Source organism: Poecilia reticulata, chromosome 21 (genome assembly GCF_904066995.2).
Source record: "Poecilia reticulata chromosome 21, P_reticulata-male-v2, whole genome shotgun sequence".
Taxonomy (NCBI): domain Eukaryota; kingdom Metazoa; phylum Chordata; class Actinopteri; order Cyprinodontiformes; family Poeciliidae; genus Poecilia; species Poecilia reticulata.
The window spans coordinates 17042430-17065077 of NC_088850.1; the positions used below are offsets into that span (position 1 = coordinate 17042430).

Consider the following 22648-nt stretch of genomic DNA (forward strand, 5'->3'; position numbering starts at 1 on the left):
ATAAGACATAATGCAGGGGTGTCCACAGTCGGCCCTCATCATGTATGTTTTAGTTCTCTCCCTGGTTTGACACACCTGCATCAAATGATGGCTCATTAGAGGCCTAAGGAGAACATTGACTTGCTGAGGAGGTTGTTACAACCACTGGGGAGAGAACTAAAACATGCAGGATGGGGGCCCTCGAGGACTGACTTTGGACATCCCTGACATAATGTAAACAGCAATGCCAGAAATGCAATAAGTTTATAGCAGGTGTGTGAATGGTCTAATGATCGGACTGCTGACTGCTGCCAGTCCACATTGCTAGCAAAACTAGAGGGCCCCAAAACCAAATTTCACTTAGGGCCCCATGGAGGCTTGGGCCGGCCCTGGACAGAATGCCTTAGCAACGTCTCTGTGTGTCTCTAAAAATGTCAGCAAATGTTTAGTTAGTGCAACCCCCCCACCCCCAAAAAAAACCTACTGCATAGTGTGATTTATAACTTAAAGTGTTATAATTTAAATGTGTGTTATAACTTAAAGTGTTTTAACTTAAATGTACTTGAGCTAAAGGCCTGAAGCAGATGTCCACACACTTTTTCATCAGGACTTTCTGGTGAAGAGCAAAATGTTTGGCTAGATCGATGTCAAAGTTTGTTTGATAAACTATAAACGCCAGTCTCACTAGCAAGGGAGAACTTGAGTTAGTCGTCTACTCCTGGGAGAGCTCACAAGGGTGCCAATGTGCATTACAGCTCTCAATTTGGCACAAATGCATCCTAATGCCTTAGAAATTGCTTGGTAGTCCATTCCATTGTTATAAATGTTATTAATTGTGCTGCTTGATTCTTCAGCCTGGCAGAAATATTATGCCTACTTATGGCTAGTGAAACTGAACAAATAAATGTGGTCAAAAACATTTAATTTCTGAAATAACAGCAGAGGGGATTGCTTTTTCCACATAAGGTCAAGCCGGTCAGGTTTTTTTCTTCTTGGTAAATAAAAAATCATTAATTAAAGACCTCAAGATGATCTCTGCCTGATATTAACACTTTAAAGGAACAGCACCGTAGCAAGCCTGTAGGTGTGTGCGTAGGTAGCTGCGTTAATTCGTTGCATTCATTAGCACTGCAGGTGGAGAGCAGCGTCTTATATCAATATCAGGTTTGTGTTACGCTTTGGCTTTGGCACCTGTAAATCGCAGGCTCCTTTGGAGCTGATGAGGCATTTACCACATTGACATCTGTGTTAGTGTTTGTCTGTGCTGGTAGATTGATGTGTTTGTGCATGCCTGCACGGATATTTAGGGCTATTGGCTTGTTAATGCCGTCTGCTGGACCCTGGTATCTCGTGTTTCCTCAACACTAAGCTTGTATTACATTTCTTGGTTCGTTTAGGCCAGTGTTTCCCCAACCCTAGCCCTCAAGACACACAGGGCAGCGTGTCTTGAGGGCTAGGGTTGGGGAAACACTGGCCTAAATCTTGAGGGCTAGTGTGAATTGATGGTTGATTAATAGGCTTTTGTTGAATTGCAATCATCTGAATCAGGTGTGTTAAAGCAGGTAAACGTCAGAAATATACAGTGACTTAAGAGACTGAAAGATGGGTAATCAGTTTAATACAACTAACTAGTACCGTTTGAATAAATCTTTTAGATTTGAGATGCACCAATCAGCATTCTCTTACTTACTTTTTAACTTATTCTTTTTGAAGTTTCAACCTGCTGATGCCAGTTTGGGCTGATCAGTTCAGCTTGTCGTTAAGAACCGTAGTATAAAATTATAAAAACGGCATTTTAAATAGTCATTATAGGTGTGCGTCCAGTCTATAATTAACTGTAGATGTAGACCTGTAGAGAAATGCAGTGTGTACAGTATATTACCTAGCATTTTTTTGATTTGCAGTAATGTCATTGTGAGTACGTGAAAGCTGTGCTTTCAGACTTGGAGCGAGATCATAACAGGTAATTTTCTTTGAAGGTCATGTTGGCACAGCTTGAATGAGGCGGTATTCTCAGCTGGTGCTGCTTAGCGCTGATGACAGTTAAGGAATGAGACCGATTGTTGCCGATTCTCATGGATTTTTTTCTTGTAGTAGAAAATAAAAAGTTATTCTTAGTTTGACACATCAAGATAGAGACCGTCTCCTGGAAGTGCTGACTTGATTTCCTTACGGACGCCTGCTCTTTCCTTATATTCCCCACTCTATGTGCAATCTTTTAATATTTTTTAAACAATCTGCTGCTGCTCCCCAGATATCTGAGCTGTAGGTTTACATGTAGTGCAGGTAGAGTGTAGGTGGAGATGGTGGGGATATTTTAGGGAGCTGAACAGCTTGCTGCAGTAAGACCCATTATAGCTCCACTGAAAATATCTCGACTTACATCACGTCAGAAATATGCACTTGAATGCAGAATTTTGAGGCAAATATGCAGAAGATCTTGTTTACGTGACACATTGATGTCTGTTTTATTTTAACAATGTAAAAATATGAAAGGAACAAGACATTTTCTTGTTGATGATCTCACAACCAAGGCTTTTAAAAATAATTTGTGGCCTAGTCCGTGTCTGAATGAGTTCTTCTTACCTGTTAGGTCTACCGTTTGCCAATTTTGTCAAGTGTCTTTCTGCTTATTGCACAACCGTTTTCAAAACAACATCCTATTTTGAAGTGCAGGAGCAGCGTACAGGGCTGCACCAAATTAGAAAAAGAAAAATGCAATATGTGAAAATAATTGTGACTGTTATGACTGATAACAAATGTCTGAAATATTCCACAACTAACAGTCAGTTAGCTCGACATGTATAAGTATCCTTGGTGCTGCTCTAAATGTCAGTGGGTCAGTCGTCCAGCTTCCCCCACCAGTTTACTGGCAGGTTATGGAGAGGGGAAACTTGATCATTAGGTTCCTCAGCAGATAGTTTCAGTGGGCTTGGGGCCCGGTTTACAGTAAGCTCATGCAGCTGCAGACAGACTTGGGGACTTATTAGGGCAGGTGGGCCAGGGGTGGCAGTTTTTTGGGGTTGTGGCATGCAGGGGGACTCGGTGGTTGAGGGGAGCAGTGGAGGTCTGGTGAAGCTTTAAGGCTCGAGACGAGGACAAGTCAAAGGAAGGATGAAGACCGAAGAGGCAGCAGTGTTAAAACGCCGGGTCCACAGGCAGCTACAGGTGGGCTGTTTGACGTGCCAGATTTCCTCTGATTCCAAACTGCATGTAGGCGTGGAGGCTATACATAGCAACAGGTGCTTACTGCTAGCAGTTACGTGCACACCTCAAGCCAAATGGTAGCTGCAATGGTGAACGTTTTTATTTGCATTTGCTTCGAAGGGTTATTTGTTTTTTTGTGGTTGAACACAAATGTTGCTCTTCATCTTGGCATTTTTTGATTTACGGTTTCTTGTTCTCGTGTTTCGCGATGCGGTGCAGGCTTGAGCCCAGAGCAAAAGCAGTGCAGATGTACGTATGGCCAGAGAAAGGGGAGCTTCTAAAAATAGCCTTCCTGATTTCCGAGGGTCACCCAGTCCTTGCTTCAGAGGTTAAAATGCAAACCTTTGTCTCTACAGAATAAGGAAGGAAGAATGAAGTCGCTGATGTCGACATCTGCTAAGCATTTTATTGGAGTCTGTGTTGCAAACATTGGGAGAGAGCTCCAAGATGGTACTCTGTCCTGAATGAGAATAGAATGAGCTGAAGGAAGTCCAGAATCTCCTAATACATCTTGATGCAAGGATGATTAAAAAAAAAACCACAACTTTTTTCTTGAACACAGCACTAACCACATTTAATAACGTATGTGCAAATTATTGTATTTTAAAGAATAACATGAAAAGTTAGTACATTTAATTAACATCATTATAAAATAATAAGAAACACATCTTCAAGCCTATTTTTTCCACAACATAAGGCCTTTGGATACAAAAATCTGTGCAAGTTAGAACAGTGTAAAGACTTTTAGTGAAGTAAGTAAAAATGGATAGAGTAGCCAGAGATTGGACTCAATTTGAGAAATAATATTACTCAAGCAGACAAAAATATAGTAAAATTACTCATGGAAGACAGGTAATCTTTTTTTTCAAAACGTTATTCCAGTAAATGAATCAAGATTTGCTAAAGGCGTCTTTTGTTGCTGTACCTTCATCTCACACAGAAAATTACAGGAAAACACAGTCCTTAAATTATCTGTATTTATTTGGTGGGAAGGGAAAAAAATCTGTTAAAAAATAATAGTTTTCAATAAAACCAGCAGTGGCATTTTTGCCTGCATGCCTAATTATTCTCAGAAAAGATGATTGCATACTTGAATAATCAGACTTTCTAGGAACTTTTAATTAGTCATACATGACTTTGAGTTTCCCTGGGGTAAGTAAATAAAGTGACATAAAGGCCATTGCTTTTATACACATGCCACCAGACTGGTCTTATCTTGCCACCACTAGTGAGCATGATGGTGAAGTAGGTCAAAGCTCAGTGCTTGTTGTCAACGAGTCTCCATGACGACCATTACAGGCTATCTGCATGCCAACCTCTAGTTTCTTTTTCTGTCCTACCAACACAAAAACAAGCATGTTCACAACACCAGCTCTACCGGGACTATAACCGGACTCATGCAGTTTGGCCAGATTTTGAACAGCAAAACACTCCAAGTGGCGTTGGCATTGAAAGGAATATAGTGGAGGATGTGTGATGCTGTGGGCCTGATTCTTTAACAGGTTACTGGGGAACATTGTTAGTCATTGGCTCTTTGAAACAAACGAAGATGTTGTAAATAAAACATCTGCCGGTCTCTGTCAGATAACTGGAAATGGGTAATCCCTGGGTCTTTCAGCCGCACAATGTTTTTTGTTTATTTTTAGTGTGGGATTATGCTACTGCACTAGACTGTGAGCTTATTATTTATTTATTTATTTATTTATTACATCTTTACCAGAGGAGCCGAGGAATGTGACCAGCGCTTTACATAAGAATGTAATTCTTGGTACTTCTTTGCTCCAGATCTGTCAAACACACCGACTCTTTCAGCTACTGAACTTTTTTATTTGACTAAACTTTGGGGGTCGGGGGGTTGTGATCAACGTGCATTTCATTTCACGTTTAATTCGATTTGGTCTCCCTATGTATCGCTTTCCCCACTCGCATTGATCCGGGATTAAATTGGTCGTAGCAGAAATAGACTAGAAGAAGGAAAATAACTCCTGATTGATGTGTGTGCGTGTATGCGTGTGTTTGTGTGTGTGTGTGTGTGTGTGTGTGTGTGTGTGTGTGTGTGTGTGTGTGTGTGTGTGTGTGTGTGTGTGTGACATCCCCTCACACAGACAGAGGGAGCATCTGTCTTGCTTGGCAGTGAGCCGCAGTGAATGGCGTTGATTTAGACCTCACTTGTTCCTTTCTCCGCTTCTCTCCACTCGTCTCTTCCTCCTCCTCCTCCTCTTCTGCTCCGTCTCTCAGTGTTGACATGCGCCTGCCACTCATGGTCACATTGTACCAAAAAAAAAAAAAACAATTTTAAAATGCCTTCACAGAGGCTTCAGAGCCAAAGTTGGCAGTGAGGCTTTTGGCTTTCAGCGACGTGCTCTGCACTTTGCCAGGGGAGCTCAAACTGTCCTGGCACTAATGCCATCCCTCAATGTCTCTGTGTAGACTTTTTGGAAGGGCATTTAGGCGGTGAATTTTAAACAAGCGAAAGTGTTGCTTAAGATGATGTGTCAAGAGTTTAAGCACTGCAATTTGGTAGCGGCTTTACGGCGCAGCCCAAATTTTCTTTTTGATGAGAAACTGCAAAGTAACTGCTAATCCTCTTGAACGCGTGACGGCAGCTGCCCAGACAGCTCGGAGGAAGGCAGCTTTTAATGGCCGAACCTGTGGTATCCTCATGTGGCCACACTGCAAAGTGCAGCTCCTGATCTTGAAATGTAGAAGACTTAAACGTGACCATTTGACTAATGTCTGTTGCATAAATTTACTTCTTCTTGCAAAAACCTGCAGTTTATCTGCTCTCTCTTTCACGTTAGATTAGTGCAGCTTTGACAGCATGACTGCAGCAGGTTGCTGGATCAGGATAAAACGTATTCAGAATGTGTAAAGCAGGAACGAACTCGCGTTGAAACGTTTGATTTGAAGAAAAGCAACTTAAGTCTGGGATTTTCCAGATTTGCAAAAGAAACAGCTTCCTCTTTATTTAATGAAGCATGTTTGCCGTCTTGCAAGAAACAGACAATATTGTGGTTATGAATAAACAACAGGTGATTGTTGTGGTGTATAGCTACAAAGTATTTTTTGGTTACAGCATTGAATCATAAAATAAAATACAATAAAAACCCTGCACTGCAGGTGGGGCAAAATATTAAAGAACATTAATAAAAAAAATTATAGTAAGAGAAGAATCTATGAATTGCATATTCCCAGGTACATATTCCACGTTTATCTGTTAGAAGACAAATGTAAAACAGTCATGCGTTTTATTTATTTATTTAAAATTAAGAATTATATTGATACACATTATATTAATAAATTTAAGTTGTGCCCAGTTCATTCTATTACCCAATATTTCAGAGTATTAATGACATTTCTGAGATTAATCTAAATATTTTGGGGGGGGTTTTGTACAAATTTTTTCAACTTTTCAAACTCAGAAATGTCCAAGTCATTTCTAGTTTTTTGCCAGAAATTTTCTCCTCCTTTTTTTTTTATTTTTATATCTATAATGGCCCTAATACATCGTCAAACAAAAACTGCCCTTGTTGGCTTCAGGCAAAATAACTTTATTCTTTCTTTTTGATTATTTTCTTCTTCTCTTGTGAGTAGAGTCAAAATCAGTGCTTTATTGCCCCCTATGAGATATTAGTGGTAACTGCATGTCTCTGAGTGGAAATTTGTTGGTTCAGATCAGCAAAAAACGGTAACGAGTACAGGTTATTTTGTGTTGGAGTGGATTTATTTATTTATTTATTTAGATTTCTGACCATCAGAGTAAAATACGGCTCCACGTACATGTGTGTAAAACTGTTATGTGATAGTCGGGAAACGGAGTCGAAGCTGAGAAGCGGGTGACGGTTTTCTGTAGGGGCTGACAGGACTCAGATTAATGAGCTCTGCTGTGTAATTAATCTTTGGGCAGCTGTCTGTTTATCTGTCTCTAAGTTGACAAGAAGATAAGTGCAGGACAGACAGTTTGATCTCCACCTCTCCCTTCCAGCTTTCTTCTTCCTCTCCCACTTTTAGATCTAAAACTTTCTCTGACAGTAACACACTTAGAGCCTCCTCAGAGAAGGATAATCTCTCTGACTCATTGGGATCATACACATGCTCATACTGTCACAGCAGATGAATTTCTTGGCTATTATTTCTAGTAATTTCTGAAGGCTGCACAGTGTGAGTCTGCTTGAACTTCTCTCAGACGACCAGATCAAACGACTCGTAGTCCGAGATTTGCTCCAGTGATGAACTAAAGCAGGATTTGGTTAGACTCTGTGTTTGTGTTTTATTTTGCTTTTTCCACTAATCCTGTTTGCTGGAAATTGCTGGTGGTTCCAGCCGCTGCTCTCTGTGCGATTTGTTCACCGTAGCCTTGTAGCTGAGCCACTGCCCGACTGAGGTCAAAGGGGACCGGGTCACGCTCCTCTAAACGGCCAGCGATGGAGATCTGGGCATTGCATGAATCATATAGCTGAAGGAAACGGGCTCAGCTTCCAGCAGCATGATACATACAGCATTCTCTATCCAAACTATAATATCTAAGAGGATTACTGCATGAAATCTATCTATCCCACATTCTGCAACCAAAAATGTATGTAAAAGATGTAAAGCACACTAAATGTGTTGAGACAAACACATTTAGTGTGTTTGTCACCATAGCCTTGTAGCTGAGCCACTGCCCGACTGAGGTCAAAGGGGACCGGGTCACGCTCCTCTAAACGGCCAGCGATGGAGATCTGGGCATTGCATGAATCATATAGCTGAAGGAAACAGGCTCAGCTTCCAGCAGCATGATACATACAGCATTCTCTATCCAAACTATAATATCTAAGAGGATTACTGCATGAAATCTGTCTATCCCACATTCTGCAACCAAAAATGTATGTAAAAGATGTAAAGCACACTAAATGTGTTGAGACAAAGATGATGAAAGAGGCATAAATAGTTTAGTTAATTAATAAATAAATGCTACCTGTAATGTCACATATTGCTTTTAGTTAAATTCTCAGAACATTGACCTTTTCAGGTCTAAGCAGCCTGTAAAAGTTCCTGCAATCCTGGTGTGCTGCTAGCTAGTTAGCTCTTTTTCTGTTTCTGCTTTGTTCATTATGTGACTCACCAACAAAAAATTAGCCAAAATTAACTAAGTGCATAGCAACACATTTTTTTATTCTGGACGACGTATTTTTAGAAGATATTTGATATTATCCATAATTAGAAATTTTACGTGAAGTTGTACCATGAAAACACGACACCCCTGGTTTAAGAGAGCAGATAAAGTTGTAACCCTTTCTTTAGACACCAGAGGTCGCTGTTGTCTTAGCTACAAGACTGCAAGACGCTGATTTGTCTTTTAGCAACCCCTCTTAATCACTTTATTTCTTATGTTTATGATTATTTTTCAAACATATACTGTTATTAAGCTTTGCAGACTTCTCTATAGTTAAACCTATCTGTTAGAATTAGTAGTGTTTGGTTTACAGCAGGATGACGTTGTTTAGTATTGTAGCTAACAGCTGTTAGTGGGACAGCCTGAGGAAACGGGTCAGCAGCTCGAAGCCTTTTAATCATGAACATGTAGCTAAAGCCTCTTCTCTGTGTTGGGTAATAACATTTAAAGGAATCTGACTTTGTAAGTCTCTTTCAAAATATTACAGGCGAGCCTCGTTATCAGGCAGTATTGTAATCCAAAGTCTCTATTTTACTGCATCTGAATTAGGACTTTTATCAATAATTTTAATGTAAGGCATGAGCTCCAGAAATCTGGCTGTTCTGTATTCCTTTGTCAGTAAAGTTATTTCACCCTTATTATTTTTATTTTATTTTCAGCTTTTAACTTTTACATATATATTTTACTGTAATAGATTATGTTTTTATTTGAATTCGACAGAATATATGTGTTTGTGGAAAAAGACTGGAAGGCATTCATGCTATTGTGTTACATTGCAAAAACCTGGGATTTTAACGTGTGTGGAGGCGTCGTAACTTCAATCCGGGCAAACAATTAAGGAAATACTGCGCTTGACCAGCAGAGGGCAGCAAAATACAAAACATCGGATAACAAGTCAATGGCCTAACCTCTGTAATTTTGCCTTTTAAACTTTTAAGAAGACTTGATGTATATTTGGCAAACTTCTCTGGTTTGTTTGCTGATGATCCGCTTTTATATCTTATTTTACCTTCAAAAATGTTAAACAACAGAAAACATGATACTTTCCCTTGATTTTATGTTAAGAATAAGCTTTATAGCTACATAAAAATTTAGCTTTTTTTAATAGTATAAGAGTAACTTCGTATTATATTTTAATATATGAGCTAAGAAAAGAAAGTATAAAGTATAGAAATGTGTTATTGCAGCATGTTGCAGTACAATTTCTGTTCAGCAGAGGGAGGTAGAGTACATCTTAAATCTTTTGAAATGAGTCAAGTTTTCATCTTAATCTCGTGTTTTTTGTCAAGTCATGCATAAGAGTCATTTTACTATCTAAAACTACTTGAAGTCTAATACACATTTGCTTCTGACATGATTTTTCTTCTGTTTGTGTATAGTCACAGTTTGATCTTGTATAATTCCTTCTTAATCAGCAGTGTAATATGTCTGCTCCCGTACATTTTCTCTCTGATATCATCTTAGTCATGAAGCAGTCAATGAGTTTCATAAAACGGTCACTGGTGCAGTAGGATAGTGCACTACAGGAAGAGCACAGCATAGTAGCACACTAGTGTTGTTTGTGTGCGAGTAAAACCCCATGCGTGCCTTTCCTTTCTTTCTGTTTTTTTTTCCTCTGCAGCCTGAGTCGTGACAGAGAACCACAGACTTGTGCCTGCGCTGGGTTTATTACACAAAGGCTGGGAGAGAGAGGCAGAGTTGAGATGCAGATGGTGGTGGATGAATATTTTTGTTGCACCAACGTTCACTCGTTCCGCTTAAGTGCATCAGATAATGTCAAAAAAAAAGAAAAAAAAAAGAAAACATGGTGTGTGCAGCTACTGCTCCAGCAGGACTGTGAGAGTTGGGAGTGGGTGTACTGAGTGGGCAATGTTCCTGCAGTGTGTGTGTGTGTGTGTGTGTGTGTGTTCATGTGTAACTATCCAACAGGGGACATGCGTGTCATTTTACACTGACCAACAGGGGACTCACCGTTGAAGAGGGGACATTTTGTAGGTCCCCTCTTGGAAATGACCCTGTTTTAGGGTCAGGGGTTGCAGTTAGGACTAAGGTGTGAATTGACTTTTGGTTAGGGTTAGGAAAAGGGTTAGGTATGTGATGGTTAGGGTTAGGAAAAGGGTTAGGGTTAGGCTGTAGAAATGAATGGAAGTCAATGGAATGTCCCCTGTTGGATAGTAGCGTACGACTGTGTGTGTGTGTGCGTGTGTGTGTGTGTGTGTGTGTGTGTGTGTGTGTGAAGCAGAGATAAAGGCTTGAGGTGGGGTAGGTGATGAGCTTTAAGAGCATGATCACACGCTAAAAAATATCTAGCCACTGAATGATTAAAGCGAAGCACAGGCATTGTTGTAATCCATTTTAGAGGCGCAATATTACACAAATTTGTGGTGCTTATAAATGTATTTAGCTTTGGAAGCCAGTACTTTAGATTCACTGTGTTTAAAACTGCAGCCCTAATGACTGCGACTCAATGCAGTAAGAACTAGGTCATCAAATTATATTACAATCCACTTTCTTTATATGTCCCGAGTATGGTCAGCTGGATGTTGATTTCATAAAATATATTGCTTTTTTAATCTTTAAACCCCTGCGACAGGCTGGCGACCTGTCCAGGGTGACCCCGCCTTTCACCCGGAACGTTAGCTGGAGATAGGCACCAGCACCCCTCCCGACCCGACTAAGGGACAAGGGTGTAAGAAAATGGATGGATGGATGAATCAAGTACATATTTATTCTAGTATCAGTCATCACAGCTTCTTTTACTTTAGTGCAAGGATTTATATTTGATGTATGTTTAATACATAAATACATATTAAATTCACAATCTAGGTTCAAAAACGATGTGATTTTGGAAACGTTTGTCATTTAAATTAATGATCAGTACTGCTTATTGTCCACTTTATAACTCTTTAAGCAAACAAAATGTTTCCCCCACACATTTATTTATCACATCTGGGAGCACAAAGTGAAAAATAAATAGGAATAAAAATGAACTAGTTAGCAAAAGAATAAAAATAAACAGTTACAAATAAAATTAAATAAATGTGAAAATATAAATTCAAAATTTTAAGCTCAAAGGACACAAAGTGAATAGATCTTTATTGTTGGAAAGACGATCCATAAAACAGGAAATAGATGCCAAAGTCTATTGTTTTTTTCAGTTGGGATGAAGTAAATATTTTCCCAAAAGTATATGTGTAAGTAAAACAATCACAAAGTTCTTCTGCATCATGTCTGGTTTGTAAGAAAATCTAAAGTAAATGCTTTGAAGTAAAGCAAACTAAATGATTAATGTACATTCATAAACATAGATTTTAATCAGACGCTTCTTAATATTCACCTCCCGTATTCATTTCCGTCGTACTGAAAGACTTTGGAGCAAATTGAACAAGGTGTGAGTGAATCTTCATCCATAAATGGCCTCCAGATCTTGTAGTGGTGGACTGGGTCGCGTTAGAAGCTCAAACAAAAGCTGCAGTGCGGAGGATCTGAGCAGCAGCTCTGCCGATCGGCTCCTCAGCTGTCCCGGGACCCTGCTGGCCAGCCAGGCGCGTCCGCCCAACCCGGGTTCTTGGAAGGAGTCACGGGAAGGGCAAGCTCATTAATTATCTCCCCCTCTCTGCCTCCCTCCATCTTCTCGTCACACCCTCCCTTCATTACCAGCAAGGTTAATCCCCCTCTTATCTCTCAACGAGCCTCATTTTTCATGCTCTCTTTCTACGTCACTCCCTCCCCTCACCTCCATCCTTTCCTATCTTTCTTTCTTTTTTTTTATTGTTTAAGCTGACTCAGTTTCTTCCAACATCTCCTCCCTTTGTATGATTACCTTCCTAAAGAAAGTCAGTATTTTTCCTTCTTTTTCCTTTCCGCCTTTCCTTTCCGTTCCCGTGAAAAGGCCGTGCTGAGTTGAGAGAGTAGATCTATTACAGCTTATCACTAAAGGACAGGCCAACGGCGCATGCTGGTGAAATATAGCCGCTGTCACCGCCGCCGCTGAAGGCGACCCGTTCACAAGGCTCGCCAAGCTGTAAGGACGACGAAAGACGGCGACGGAGGAGGAGGAGGGAGGGCGAGCCGAGCACAGGAGCCAATATCAGACCCTTAATTCAAATTAATGGGAAGATTTCCAAGCTTGATGCTGGCGGTTTGACAGTGATTCGGCACACAATTAACCTTGTCTCTCCCTCTCGCCTTTGCACCTCGGTCCTCCTCTCGGTTTTAGTCGCCTGCCTTGTTCGTCTTGACTCTTTTCTCCCCCCGTTCGCCACCCCGTACTTGTCATGCTCCTTTGACACGGTCCTTTTGATTACAAACCAAATGGGGATGATTATGTCTTATGAGATAACCGGCACTCCCTGATCTTGTTTGCCAATTGAATTAGTTCTGAATCACCAACATCCTCAAGTAGCGTGACTCGATGCGGTAGCCTCATTTTGAAGATTTTCACCTAAGTAGAGTTGAGGCGAGAGGTGAGACTCTTAGTGTGACAAAATTTTAAGAAGCACTTTTTGATCTCTGACCATTGTGACTTCAGTCCTTATAACGCATATAGTAATACCACAATACGTAATAACGTAAAAATTTTTTAAAAAATGTAATAAAACTATTTTGTAATATGATGTAAAATGCACTAAAATCCTTTGAATCTTTTTGCCTTGAATGGCATGTAGGTTTAACACCCAGGGTTCTGGCTATGAGTGTGAGAAGGCAACTAAATGACCAAAAGTTCAGCATTTGATTTAATTGTGTATAGAATCTACATCATGATTGTTATGATCGCAGTATGATGGCTAAGATGAACACAAACCGTTTGTGATTGTTCATTACATAATGCGCTACATTATTACATTATCATTTCTAAATAAAAAAAAAATAGACATGCCTCTGAATTTTTTAATAATCGACGCAAAATGTGATGATTTTATAGGATTTGTTGCAGAAAGTATAGCGCAATGCGTTCAAGGATTTTAATGATTTTATGTTTTATCTTTATTACGTTATTACATAACTTGACGCTACAGACTCATGTTTACCTTGTGTGCTCCCTGCAACATCTGTACCCAGCATGATAGATTTCCATTTGGTGACCTGTTTTAAAGACCGTCCGCCCTGCGGCTAGGTTTTACTCTCTGCTTTTATGGCCCTTTTCACCTTGGGTTGCAGTTTACGACGTCATGCAGCCTACAGCTGTCAGGCAGGAGAGAACAACTGGACTGTTAAAGTGAGGGAGCGAGGTTTGCAAAAACAATGAAGCCAAAGGGAGAGGAGGGTGTGTTGTGGAAGCACAATTTCTGTTGGATAAATAATGACTTGTAAATATCGAATCCCCAGTTTGGCTCGTACCTAGAAGAATAAAGCACAGAAATTCTCCCTGATGTCTAAAAACTACACTTCCATTGACATTTTTAAAGTTGAGTGTCCTTGAGCTCAGGAAACATACGCTGAAAATTAGATATTTTCAACCCAGAGGTCTCGTCCAAATTGACTAAACAAAAACACTTGTTGAACTCAACCCCCTTTAAACCACTTTTAGACATGAATAGACGTCTTCATGTTTATACCGTTTACTTTCAACCACAATTTCACGTTATTTGCACATAAAGCAGTACAGTTTTCTAGAATTTGTTGTCTTATTTCAAGTCAGATACTGTAATTTGATGAGCTTCTTGTATCATTGATACTTCACTGCTCTTTGCTTATCTGGATAAGCCTTATTGTTGTCTGCTGATGCATATGATCCTTAAAAAGCTTAAAATTCATGTATCTGAAATCAAGGCCTTAAAATGTCTTAAATCAATTTAAAAAACGTAAGTTGGCCTTAAATATGTAAATAATTGGTCTTAAGATTATTTAATTGTTTATTCTATGTTTTTTTTTTCTTGTGGGACTTTTCTGTCAGGCAAACTCAGAAATCTACGCCGCGGTAACTGCTAACATACCCTTGCTAGCCAGCTACACACAATTCATTACTACTGATTTGCATTGCTGCCAAAGTAAATTGTAAATCCTGTCAGATTTCTGACTTACATGTAGAATTATTCCCAGATCTGAACAACATCTTTGTAAGTGAAATCAGGCGTATCCTTTGTGCAAAGTGTTGGAGTTACTGGCAGGGTGTGTTACCTGGTGGGAAAAAGATCAGATTTCAGGGTTTCCAAGTAATTCCAGAGTTGAGTTCATGGTGACTAAGAGGCTAATCATGAAGGAAGTGGAACGAGACAAAAACGCCACTTCAGGAGATGCCTGAGATCTAATTCAATACTGAGATATTACTCGACTGATGTTGACTGATATTGTCTAAAATTAATTTCTATTTCCCCAAAAGTAATTTTCCACTTTGATATTGTTCTGTAATTTAATGCCTTTGTGATTTATTTCTTAGTTACTTTTTTTGTAACTTCAGTGTTTTCTGTTTCTTTTTTTCTTTTCTTTTCTTTTTTTCTATTTTTATTTTTGTCATCGCAATTAATATGACAGACATGAGTCTGTGAGCTCAGAGTCAAAACCATCCCGCCACAGATGAATGAGACGAGGAGAGCGGTGTGCGTTTGCCATGACCACTTGCAGTATCTGTGCCAGTAGAATACTGTTGAGGAATCGTCGTCTGGGGTTTTCTGACACTCTTCCTCAGCACATGTGACATGAGACGCCACAGAGTGACAGCTGCGTGACTGTCAAAGAGTAAAAACTTGCTGATGCGACGCTCCTGCACTGAGAGTTGGGTTTAACAAACACCTGCATTAGAGGAAATGATTGACAAACATCCATGCAAACAGTTTAGGCTGGTTTGTTGCTGTAAGCAAGATTACGGTTGCTGTCCAAAGAAAAATTACTTGGTTTAAGTTTAGTTGATGTTGAGGTTTTCTTTCCAAAGACAGAGTATTTCAAAGATTATGAAATGTCGAATATAAATCAGGACGCTAATTATTTTGACAGCTCTGATGATTAAGCCTCAGTCTATTTATAGTTTAGTTAGCTGAACTTTTAAATCTGCTCTGCAATCACATCAAGGAGAAATGATTTGGGTGATTCTGGTGATTAATGGGGAGATTTAAAGTTTTGTGTGGTTGTAGATACTCAAGAAAAGAAAAATTGGAAAACCCGTGACATGTATAGAATTTTGAAGTCACAGTTAAATAAATACTTTTGATTAAACACAATTGAAAGCATAGTGTTGTGAACTAATGTGAATATCCTGTTTTCCCTTTTTTTGCATGCTTGTCACACTTATTTTTTTCAGAACATCAGAAATATTTAAATATTAACCAAAGACGACAGAAGAAAACACTAAAAGCAGTTTTTAAATAAATGTGTTTATTATTAAGAGAGACAAAAGTCCAAACCTACATTTTCAGTTTTATGGCAAGTTTCCACTTGTGCCACCCTTTTTGCATTTCTGAGTAGCAGTTTGAACAGTTCTCTTTGAAATGTTTCATTTTTGGGATACCGTTTTATTTGAGCTTGTCCTTATCTGTGTCTCCACCCAGTGTGGTGCGTCTCTTAGTCTTCATCATTATGTTTGTTCACTGAAGTTCTCTTATAAATTTCTGGGGTCTTCAAAGAACATCAACATTTTTACTAATTTTGTGATTATGACTCCTGAAGGAACGCACCTCTCGATAGATGACATAACAGTTTAAATTTTTTAATAATCCCCACGGCTCAATGATTCCCTAGTCATTTGTTGTTCAAACATACTGTTTCATGAAATATTGAGACAAATTGAGAGAAGTGTGTGAACAGGTTGCTTTCATGAAGTGAAAGTACTGAGACTCAGCATTGTCACTGTATAAACTGTGTACAGGCACACACACCATGCATGCACGCAGATTACATTCATAGGTGCAAGGCTGCAGCTTCGGTCCCCACATGACTCACGGCACAGCCTTGTAAAAAAGGCTTAGCAAGGTAGGAGGGGATAAGCAGCACTCTTCCTGCGCTTTGAAGCAGATGCAAGCATGTCGGCCCTTTCTCCGCTCTCTCCCTGACTTACTCATTTCTTTGTAGGTGCATGTTGGTGTGCTCATTTGACTTGTAAGCATGAAACCCCACTTCACGATTATTAATGTAACCTGATCAGCCCACTGGAAATGAAGCTAATCTGTTGCGAGGGAAATGGAGCAGGAATTAGCTCCTTTAATCCACAGAGCCTTTTTTTTTTTTTTTTAGCTCATGAGGTATTTCGCCATTTATCTTAATGCACTTCTTAGCATGCTATTTTAAAAAATATATTTTTTATGTTATTTCTTACAATTAGTGGTTCCATAAACTGATGCCTGCCGTTCTTTGAGATGACATTTACTGCAAGTGATGATTCATTTCATACTTGTTACAAAGCCCCGACACAGATGAATTGAAATTCCATCTTGAAAAATGTTTGCTGTAACGAAGGTTGATTGAACAAGGATTTCAATTCATTTTATTCACTTTCCAGTTTGGAATGAATTAATTATAACTTTATCTACTTACCCAATGGCTGTGTCCCTCTGCTTTCAGGCTCTCTTGTGTGTTAAATGTAAATGTCTTTGTTCTTCCTTTAGACCATTGTTCGAGGGAACCGGCCACCCAAAGATGCATCTATTAACGGCCTGCTAGAGGAGTTTGACAACATTTCAGTGACACGCTCCAACTCCCTGCGCAAAGAGAGCCCACCGGGCGTCCAGCAGGCTGGAATCAGCTCCAAACCTCTAGGCAGCGGACATCTCGCTGCTCTAGAGGAGAATGGATTCAACCACTACTACTCCCGCTACTCGTGCGATCTGGATACCTCCAGCAGGGACTTTTCCCTGGAAGCCGGCAAGCCAAGCTTCTCCATAGATGGAGACTGGGCTGTTGGGAGGCATTACCGGTTCACCAAGCAGAATGGCCATTCCCACCCCATCCGCAGCCCCTTCTACCCCGACGCCATGCCTCAAAAATCTGACTATGGGAAGCTCCCGCCAGACTACCACACCTATTTGGAGAGCAAAGGGCGCTCGGCCGATGAGGTGGCCTCCACGGTCGGTAGCGGAGTGGGCTCCAGCGGCTACTACCGAGCGTCAGTTGGGGGCTCGTCCAGTCAGGACTACCGGGACACTTCAGTCGGCACGCCTTCCCGGGCCTCTCTCCACAGCGAGCAGATCAACTACCCGGACAGCGAGTGGAGCTACGGCGGCTTGAGGGACGAATATGACAAGAGACCTAAGAGCTCCTACGTGACCCAGACGAGCCCGACACCAGCTATTAGGCAGCGATCTAGGTCAGGGTCCGGGTTGCAGGAGCAAAATGTTCCCTATGCCACCAGCGGGACTTTGAGGAACCCTCCTCAGGCCCACCCGTACAGCTCCTACACCTACCCTCGTCTCTCCGAGAGTCTTGCCAACTCACAAACGATAGGCAAGGTGAGCGTTTAAAAACACAAAAGCTGAATATTCTCCTAGTGAAAATCTTAAACATTGACAGGGATTTAAAAAAAAATTTTTTTTTATGGTGTTTGCTTTAAATTGTCCAGCGATCAAATTATAGGAAACACGTTTCATCACGCCCCCTGACGAGCCTGTTGCAACATTTCAGAGAAAATTACACAGAAGTTTCCCTACAGTTAGTTCCATCTCTCACCCACCTCCAGTTCTTTTGAAAATCCACTCCTTCTCACTTTCCTCATTGTGATCCTTAACTGTAGTCCCTAGGCCAGATAGATGGTGTCAGCTTTAATTTACTCTTCCCTGAAGGAGGCAGGAACTGACACATAAAGAATTACTCCTCTGCAGTGGCCGCTGTCGCTGCAAACAGATCAATTAATGCTGATATCGACTGATTGGACAGGAACGTAGAACAAAAGGAGTGGAGGAGAGTCGTTGTTCTGGACGGAATCAGACAGACATGAACGTACGAAGGGAGAAATCTCAATACAGAGAGTAAGACTGATCTTTCTATTCTTGTCCAGATACATTTGGAAAACTGTAATAAGTTCAATAATGCTGCATGATGGGCCTAAAGGAAAAATAATTCCTCTCAGCACCGAGTAGAAAGAACCGACAACTTGCAGAAAAACTTTAGATTAGGTTGATTGTTTTTTGGTCCATTCACACAAGCATGTCATCTGCAAAGAAGTGGCACAATAGCAATGCAGTTATACCAATGTCATGTTGAGATTACGCAGAATTAGAGATGGAGCAGATATATATTTACATTGTAGTGAATATAATTGTCAATAGGAAATGTCCACTCATGTCTGAGTACATGAGTGGACTCAGACTCATGTATACAATCGACTCACAAGACCAGACTATACAGGATGTTAGACTCAGGAGAACAAGGCCAGACACGAATTTAACAATATTATTTAAACAACAAAAAACCAAGAATACCTTTTTTTTCTTCCCTACAAATATTCAGTGTTCATCAAGCTACTTCCAAAAGTAATTAGTTACTAGTTTCTTTAAAAAAACTGGTAACTATATCTAATTTACCCACTTAGTAACTGAGTTACTATACTGTAAAAGAGTAACTACTGCATTGCTTAAAATGAGAAGAATATGTTTAGATAACACCCAAAATGCTTTTACCTATCTTACTAGAACTTGAAAATGTATATGTTCAAATGTTTCTCATAAAGCTGAATCAATTAAATTGACACTGAAGAGAAGGGACTAAAACAGAAAACTCTGCTTGGACGGCGTCGCCCATTCTGCATCCTACACTGAGCTTATGGCAATCAGTTTTAACATACAATTTGTTTCAACTCACTACACGTAATTACGTTCCAGATATCTGACAATGCATTTTGAAGCCACACTTTGATTCTCTCCAATGGTGACTTAAGGTATCGGCATTCACAGTCTGACTAGTAGGAATAATAATTTAAGATATCGGTTATATTTTGGCGAGTCAAAATCGGATTCTTCATTTGGAAGATATTCAAAATCTCTTGAACGTAATTATGATGAATCAAAATTACCATTTTTAGACATTTGAGCTTACTACCTTCATATTCATAATAATAATAGCTTGAACTTACAAGAAAAGGTCACCTGCTGAGAGCAACAGGATAGCGCTTTGCTACACAGACTTCACTTTGACAAAGAAGTATTCTTGCGTATTTTTTATACTTCTAAAAATAATGGTTGTAAACTGCAGCAGCAAATCCAGAAATCGCCTTTCACAAATAACAAAGTATCTCAATATTGGGTCCAAAAATAACCGTCTTTTCCTTGAATGAATTGTCCTAAGCCAATCTCTCGAGGAGTTATGTTTTCCTTTAGTACAAAACAGTCAGATAGTTGCAACATCAGGGGGTAAAATATGATTATGAGCGAGAGAAAAGTGGTCATTTTGTAAGGTGTGTGAAGTCTCCGCATCACTCTTCGGAGCCATCGAAGCCTCATTAAGCTCATTATTATCGTTATCACAGCTCACCACTTCGCTCCCTTCCTCACAGTAAGTCGGGCGGCGGAGAGGGAAAACTGGGTTTGCTGATGTAGATCCCAGGGTGCCGCAGTGAAAACCCATTTAACCTGTGTGCCTCAGTAAATAGCCACTCTGAGAAAAAACAGCCACAGAGAATGCAAGAGTAGCAGAAAAGTGATTCGGGAGAAGGTCATTTCTCCGGGTTTTTTTGTTGTTTTTTTTTGACGCAGCGCAAGTTTGGCCATTTATATTTATCTATTTATTTTTGCACAGACTCACAAACTGTGCAGCAAAGGTATAATGTTTCTAATTTCATTTGAAAGCACAAAATATTGTTTAAATGTTTCAAAGGTTCCATAGATATAAAGGCTTATTATAAAACTGCTGACGTGGCATTTTCCTTTTTAGAGCATTATAGTAGCAGCATTTTTAGTTCTTCTCCAAATGATGACAATGTGAGAGTTAATGCGCTTAATGTTTTCTTCGATTGTTTAAGATCCTGCTCAAAAAGGAATAAAGAGGTAAAAAAAAAAAAGAGTAGCGCAACCCAACCTTTTCTTCCCTCTGCAACCATTTTTTCGTTTTCTCTCCGTCAGCCCACTCACACCCCCACACACCCTTAAAGTAAATCCTTCTCTTTCCCCGCTATTGTTGGGAGCTGTTTGGGATGTAATCGTAGACAGCATGGAGTCTCCTCTCCCCTCTCTCTGCCTCAGTGTTTCGTGCCGGAGTGCGAGAGCTCGGTGCGGCAGCTCTCGGTGACAAATTGATGTTGCGGCACTTTCCCTTTCTGCAGCCTTAGCATAAAACTGGCCGAACGATGTTCCACCGCGGAATTCAATTTCACAGTTGAGTTGGGTTGTTGATTACCCTGCCAAACTCAGATTAATGTGCGTTTAACCAACATGGATCAGGAGACCCTTGGCTGACAGCCAGCTTACAGCGCCGGCCGACTCCGGGTGAGGCTGGGGAGGAGACCGAGGGGGGCAAATAAGTAACGGGGGGCTCCCGGCTCCCCCTCCAACACCTGCCTCGCACAGATTGATTGAAAGAGTCCAAACCATGTAATTATACACCATCCCAACACATCAGGACTCCTCCTCCTGCCCTGTCTGTACACATGTGGGAGTGTATATGTGTCAGGGTAAAGACAAATGGCACAGAAGGAAGCCAATAAAGAGGAGGATAAAGGGGTTTTTAATTTACCCTCAGTATACTTGTGAAGAACAAAAAAAAAGAAAAGAAAAATGCTGGTCGAGCATCATTCCTGGAAGGTGTGGCGTAAGTAATTTAATTTAGTCTGAGACTCACAGCGCCTTCATTTTTTTTACACAGTGCGGTTTTTACGGCTGATATTTGTCATATTAATTCCTACATTTTTTCTTTAAACTTGTACACGAACGTTTATAACACATCACACTTTTATATATGCTTTACATTTTCTCCATCTATCCATATGCTTACATTTATTAGGTAACTTACAATAAAAAAAAAAACATTTCACTCTACCTCAGGCTCCAATGAAATGCTTGTAAGTCATGTAATCGGCATCAGTTTGTAACTCGATACTTCTATTCCAATACTCATTTTCACATTTTTTTATTTAATATTTAAACATGTCTGACTGAGTCAGTCAAACATGAAGATCCCGACTATGAATTGTCTTTTCATCTGTGTGTTAGGTTTAAATCACCGACACTGGCCCTTTTCTTTCAGGGTGATTATGAGCGTTCATCGCGTGACGAAAGTCCCCAAGTTGCAGGTGGCGACACCTACCTTCGAGGGCCTCTCAAGCTACCTCAGAGCCACACCAAACCGCCCGGCTACCCACCAGCACACCTTCCTTACCCCCCCATGTTTCACCATTACAAGCCCTCTCCGTACCATCATCCCCCCTCCCAGCCCAGCCCACCGTACACCCCGCAGGTACAGTATGGTCCGGTCTTCTGACAAAAACATGCCTTTCTTCCCCACATATATAAATAACATTTACTGGCTGTATAATAATAATAACAGCATAAACTGAAATAACTTTTTCCCTTTTTTTATGTGATGATCATTTTCTGCCAAATTAAGACCGGAAATGAGTTTTTATTAGGGTGTCCACACACATCCTTGAAGAGTTTTTAAAAGTCTTAAAATCGTGTATCTAAAATGAAGACCTTAAGATTCAAATTCACAAATGCTTTATTGATCCCAAAGGGAAATGAAATCTTGTTTTAACTCATGTCGATTCAGATTCTTCAAAGAGGGTGATGGCTGTTTGTACGAAAGATCTCCTGTAAAGGTCTGTGTTACACCGGATTTGGAAAAAGCCTCTGATTAAAGACACTCTGGTTTTCTCAGATGATCTCATGAAAAGGATCAGAGTTGCTCATAATTCTCTTGAATTTAATCTATATAAAATCAATCCCAGAGGTTTCACATTTAAATTTCTTAAATTTATAAAGAAAAGCAAGTTAGCCTTTATTATGTCAATTACAGGTCCTACGTTTTGTCTTGACAGAGGTATTTGATCTGTATGTTTTTTTTTGTCTGGAAAAAAAATTTGAGTCGCAGTCAGACATCTTCATTGCATTCTTCTGACTCGAGACAGTTGAGGCAAAAACATTATCTAGCTAGTGTTTTAGCTAGATACTGTTTTTTGCGTCTACCATGCTAAGTGTAAATTTGCCACAAGTTGCCTGGACAAAGTTTGCACATTTCTGTGAAGATATATGTTTTAAATTTAATTCATAATGATCTCAAAATTGCCTTTAAAGACACTTAAAAGTGAGTTGGCGAAACCTACCAAAACCCTATATTAATAACCCCTTCAACCCTATATGGTATCAGCTCACAAGTCTAATTTTGGCTTTTTTCTTCTTTTTTTTCTGTGCTCAGAACTTCCTTTAAAAAGAGAATCTCACCAAAATTACAAAA

General features: G+C 40.0%; 1 protein-coding gene across 5 annotated transcripts in view; it reads left to right on the top strand.

Moving 5' to 3' along the window:
• pak5 (p21 protein (Cdc42/Rac)-activated kinase 5) overlaps window positions 1-22648 on the top strand; it is a 70385-nt gene that overhangs the window by 38968 nt on the left and 8769 nt on the right. For 4 of the 5 annotated variants that reach the window (XM_008398331.3, XM_008398330.3, XM_081602071.1 and 1 more), the window contains 2 exons: window positions 16879-17718; window positions 21443-21652. In XM_008398331.3, coding sequence (XP_008396553.1) covers window positions 16879-17718; window positions 21443-21652 — 1050 coding nt within the window. Of the gene's footprint in view, window positions 1-2975; window positions 3148-16878; window positions 17719-21442; window positions 21653-22648 lie in introns of those variants that run through there. The other variant, XM_008398333.3, reaches the window with a different exon arrangement.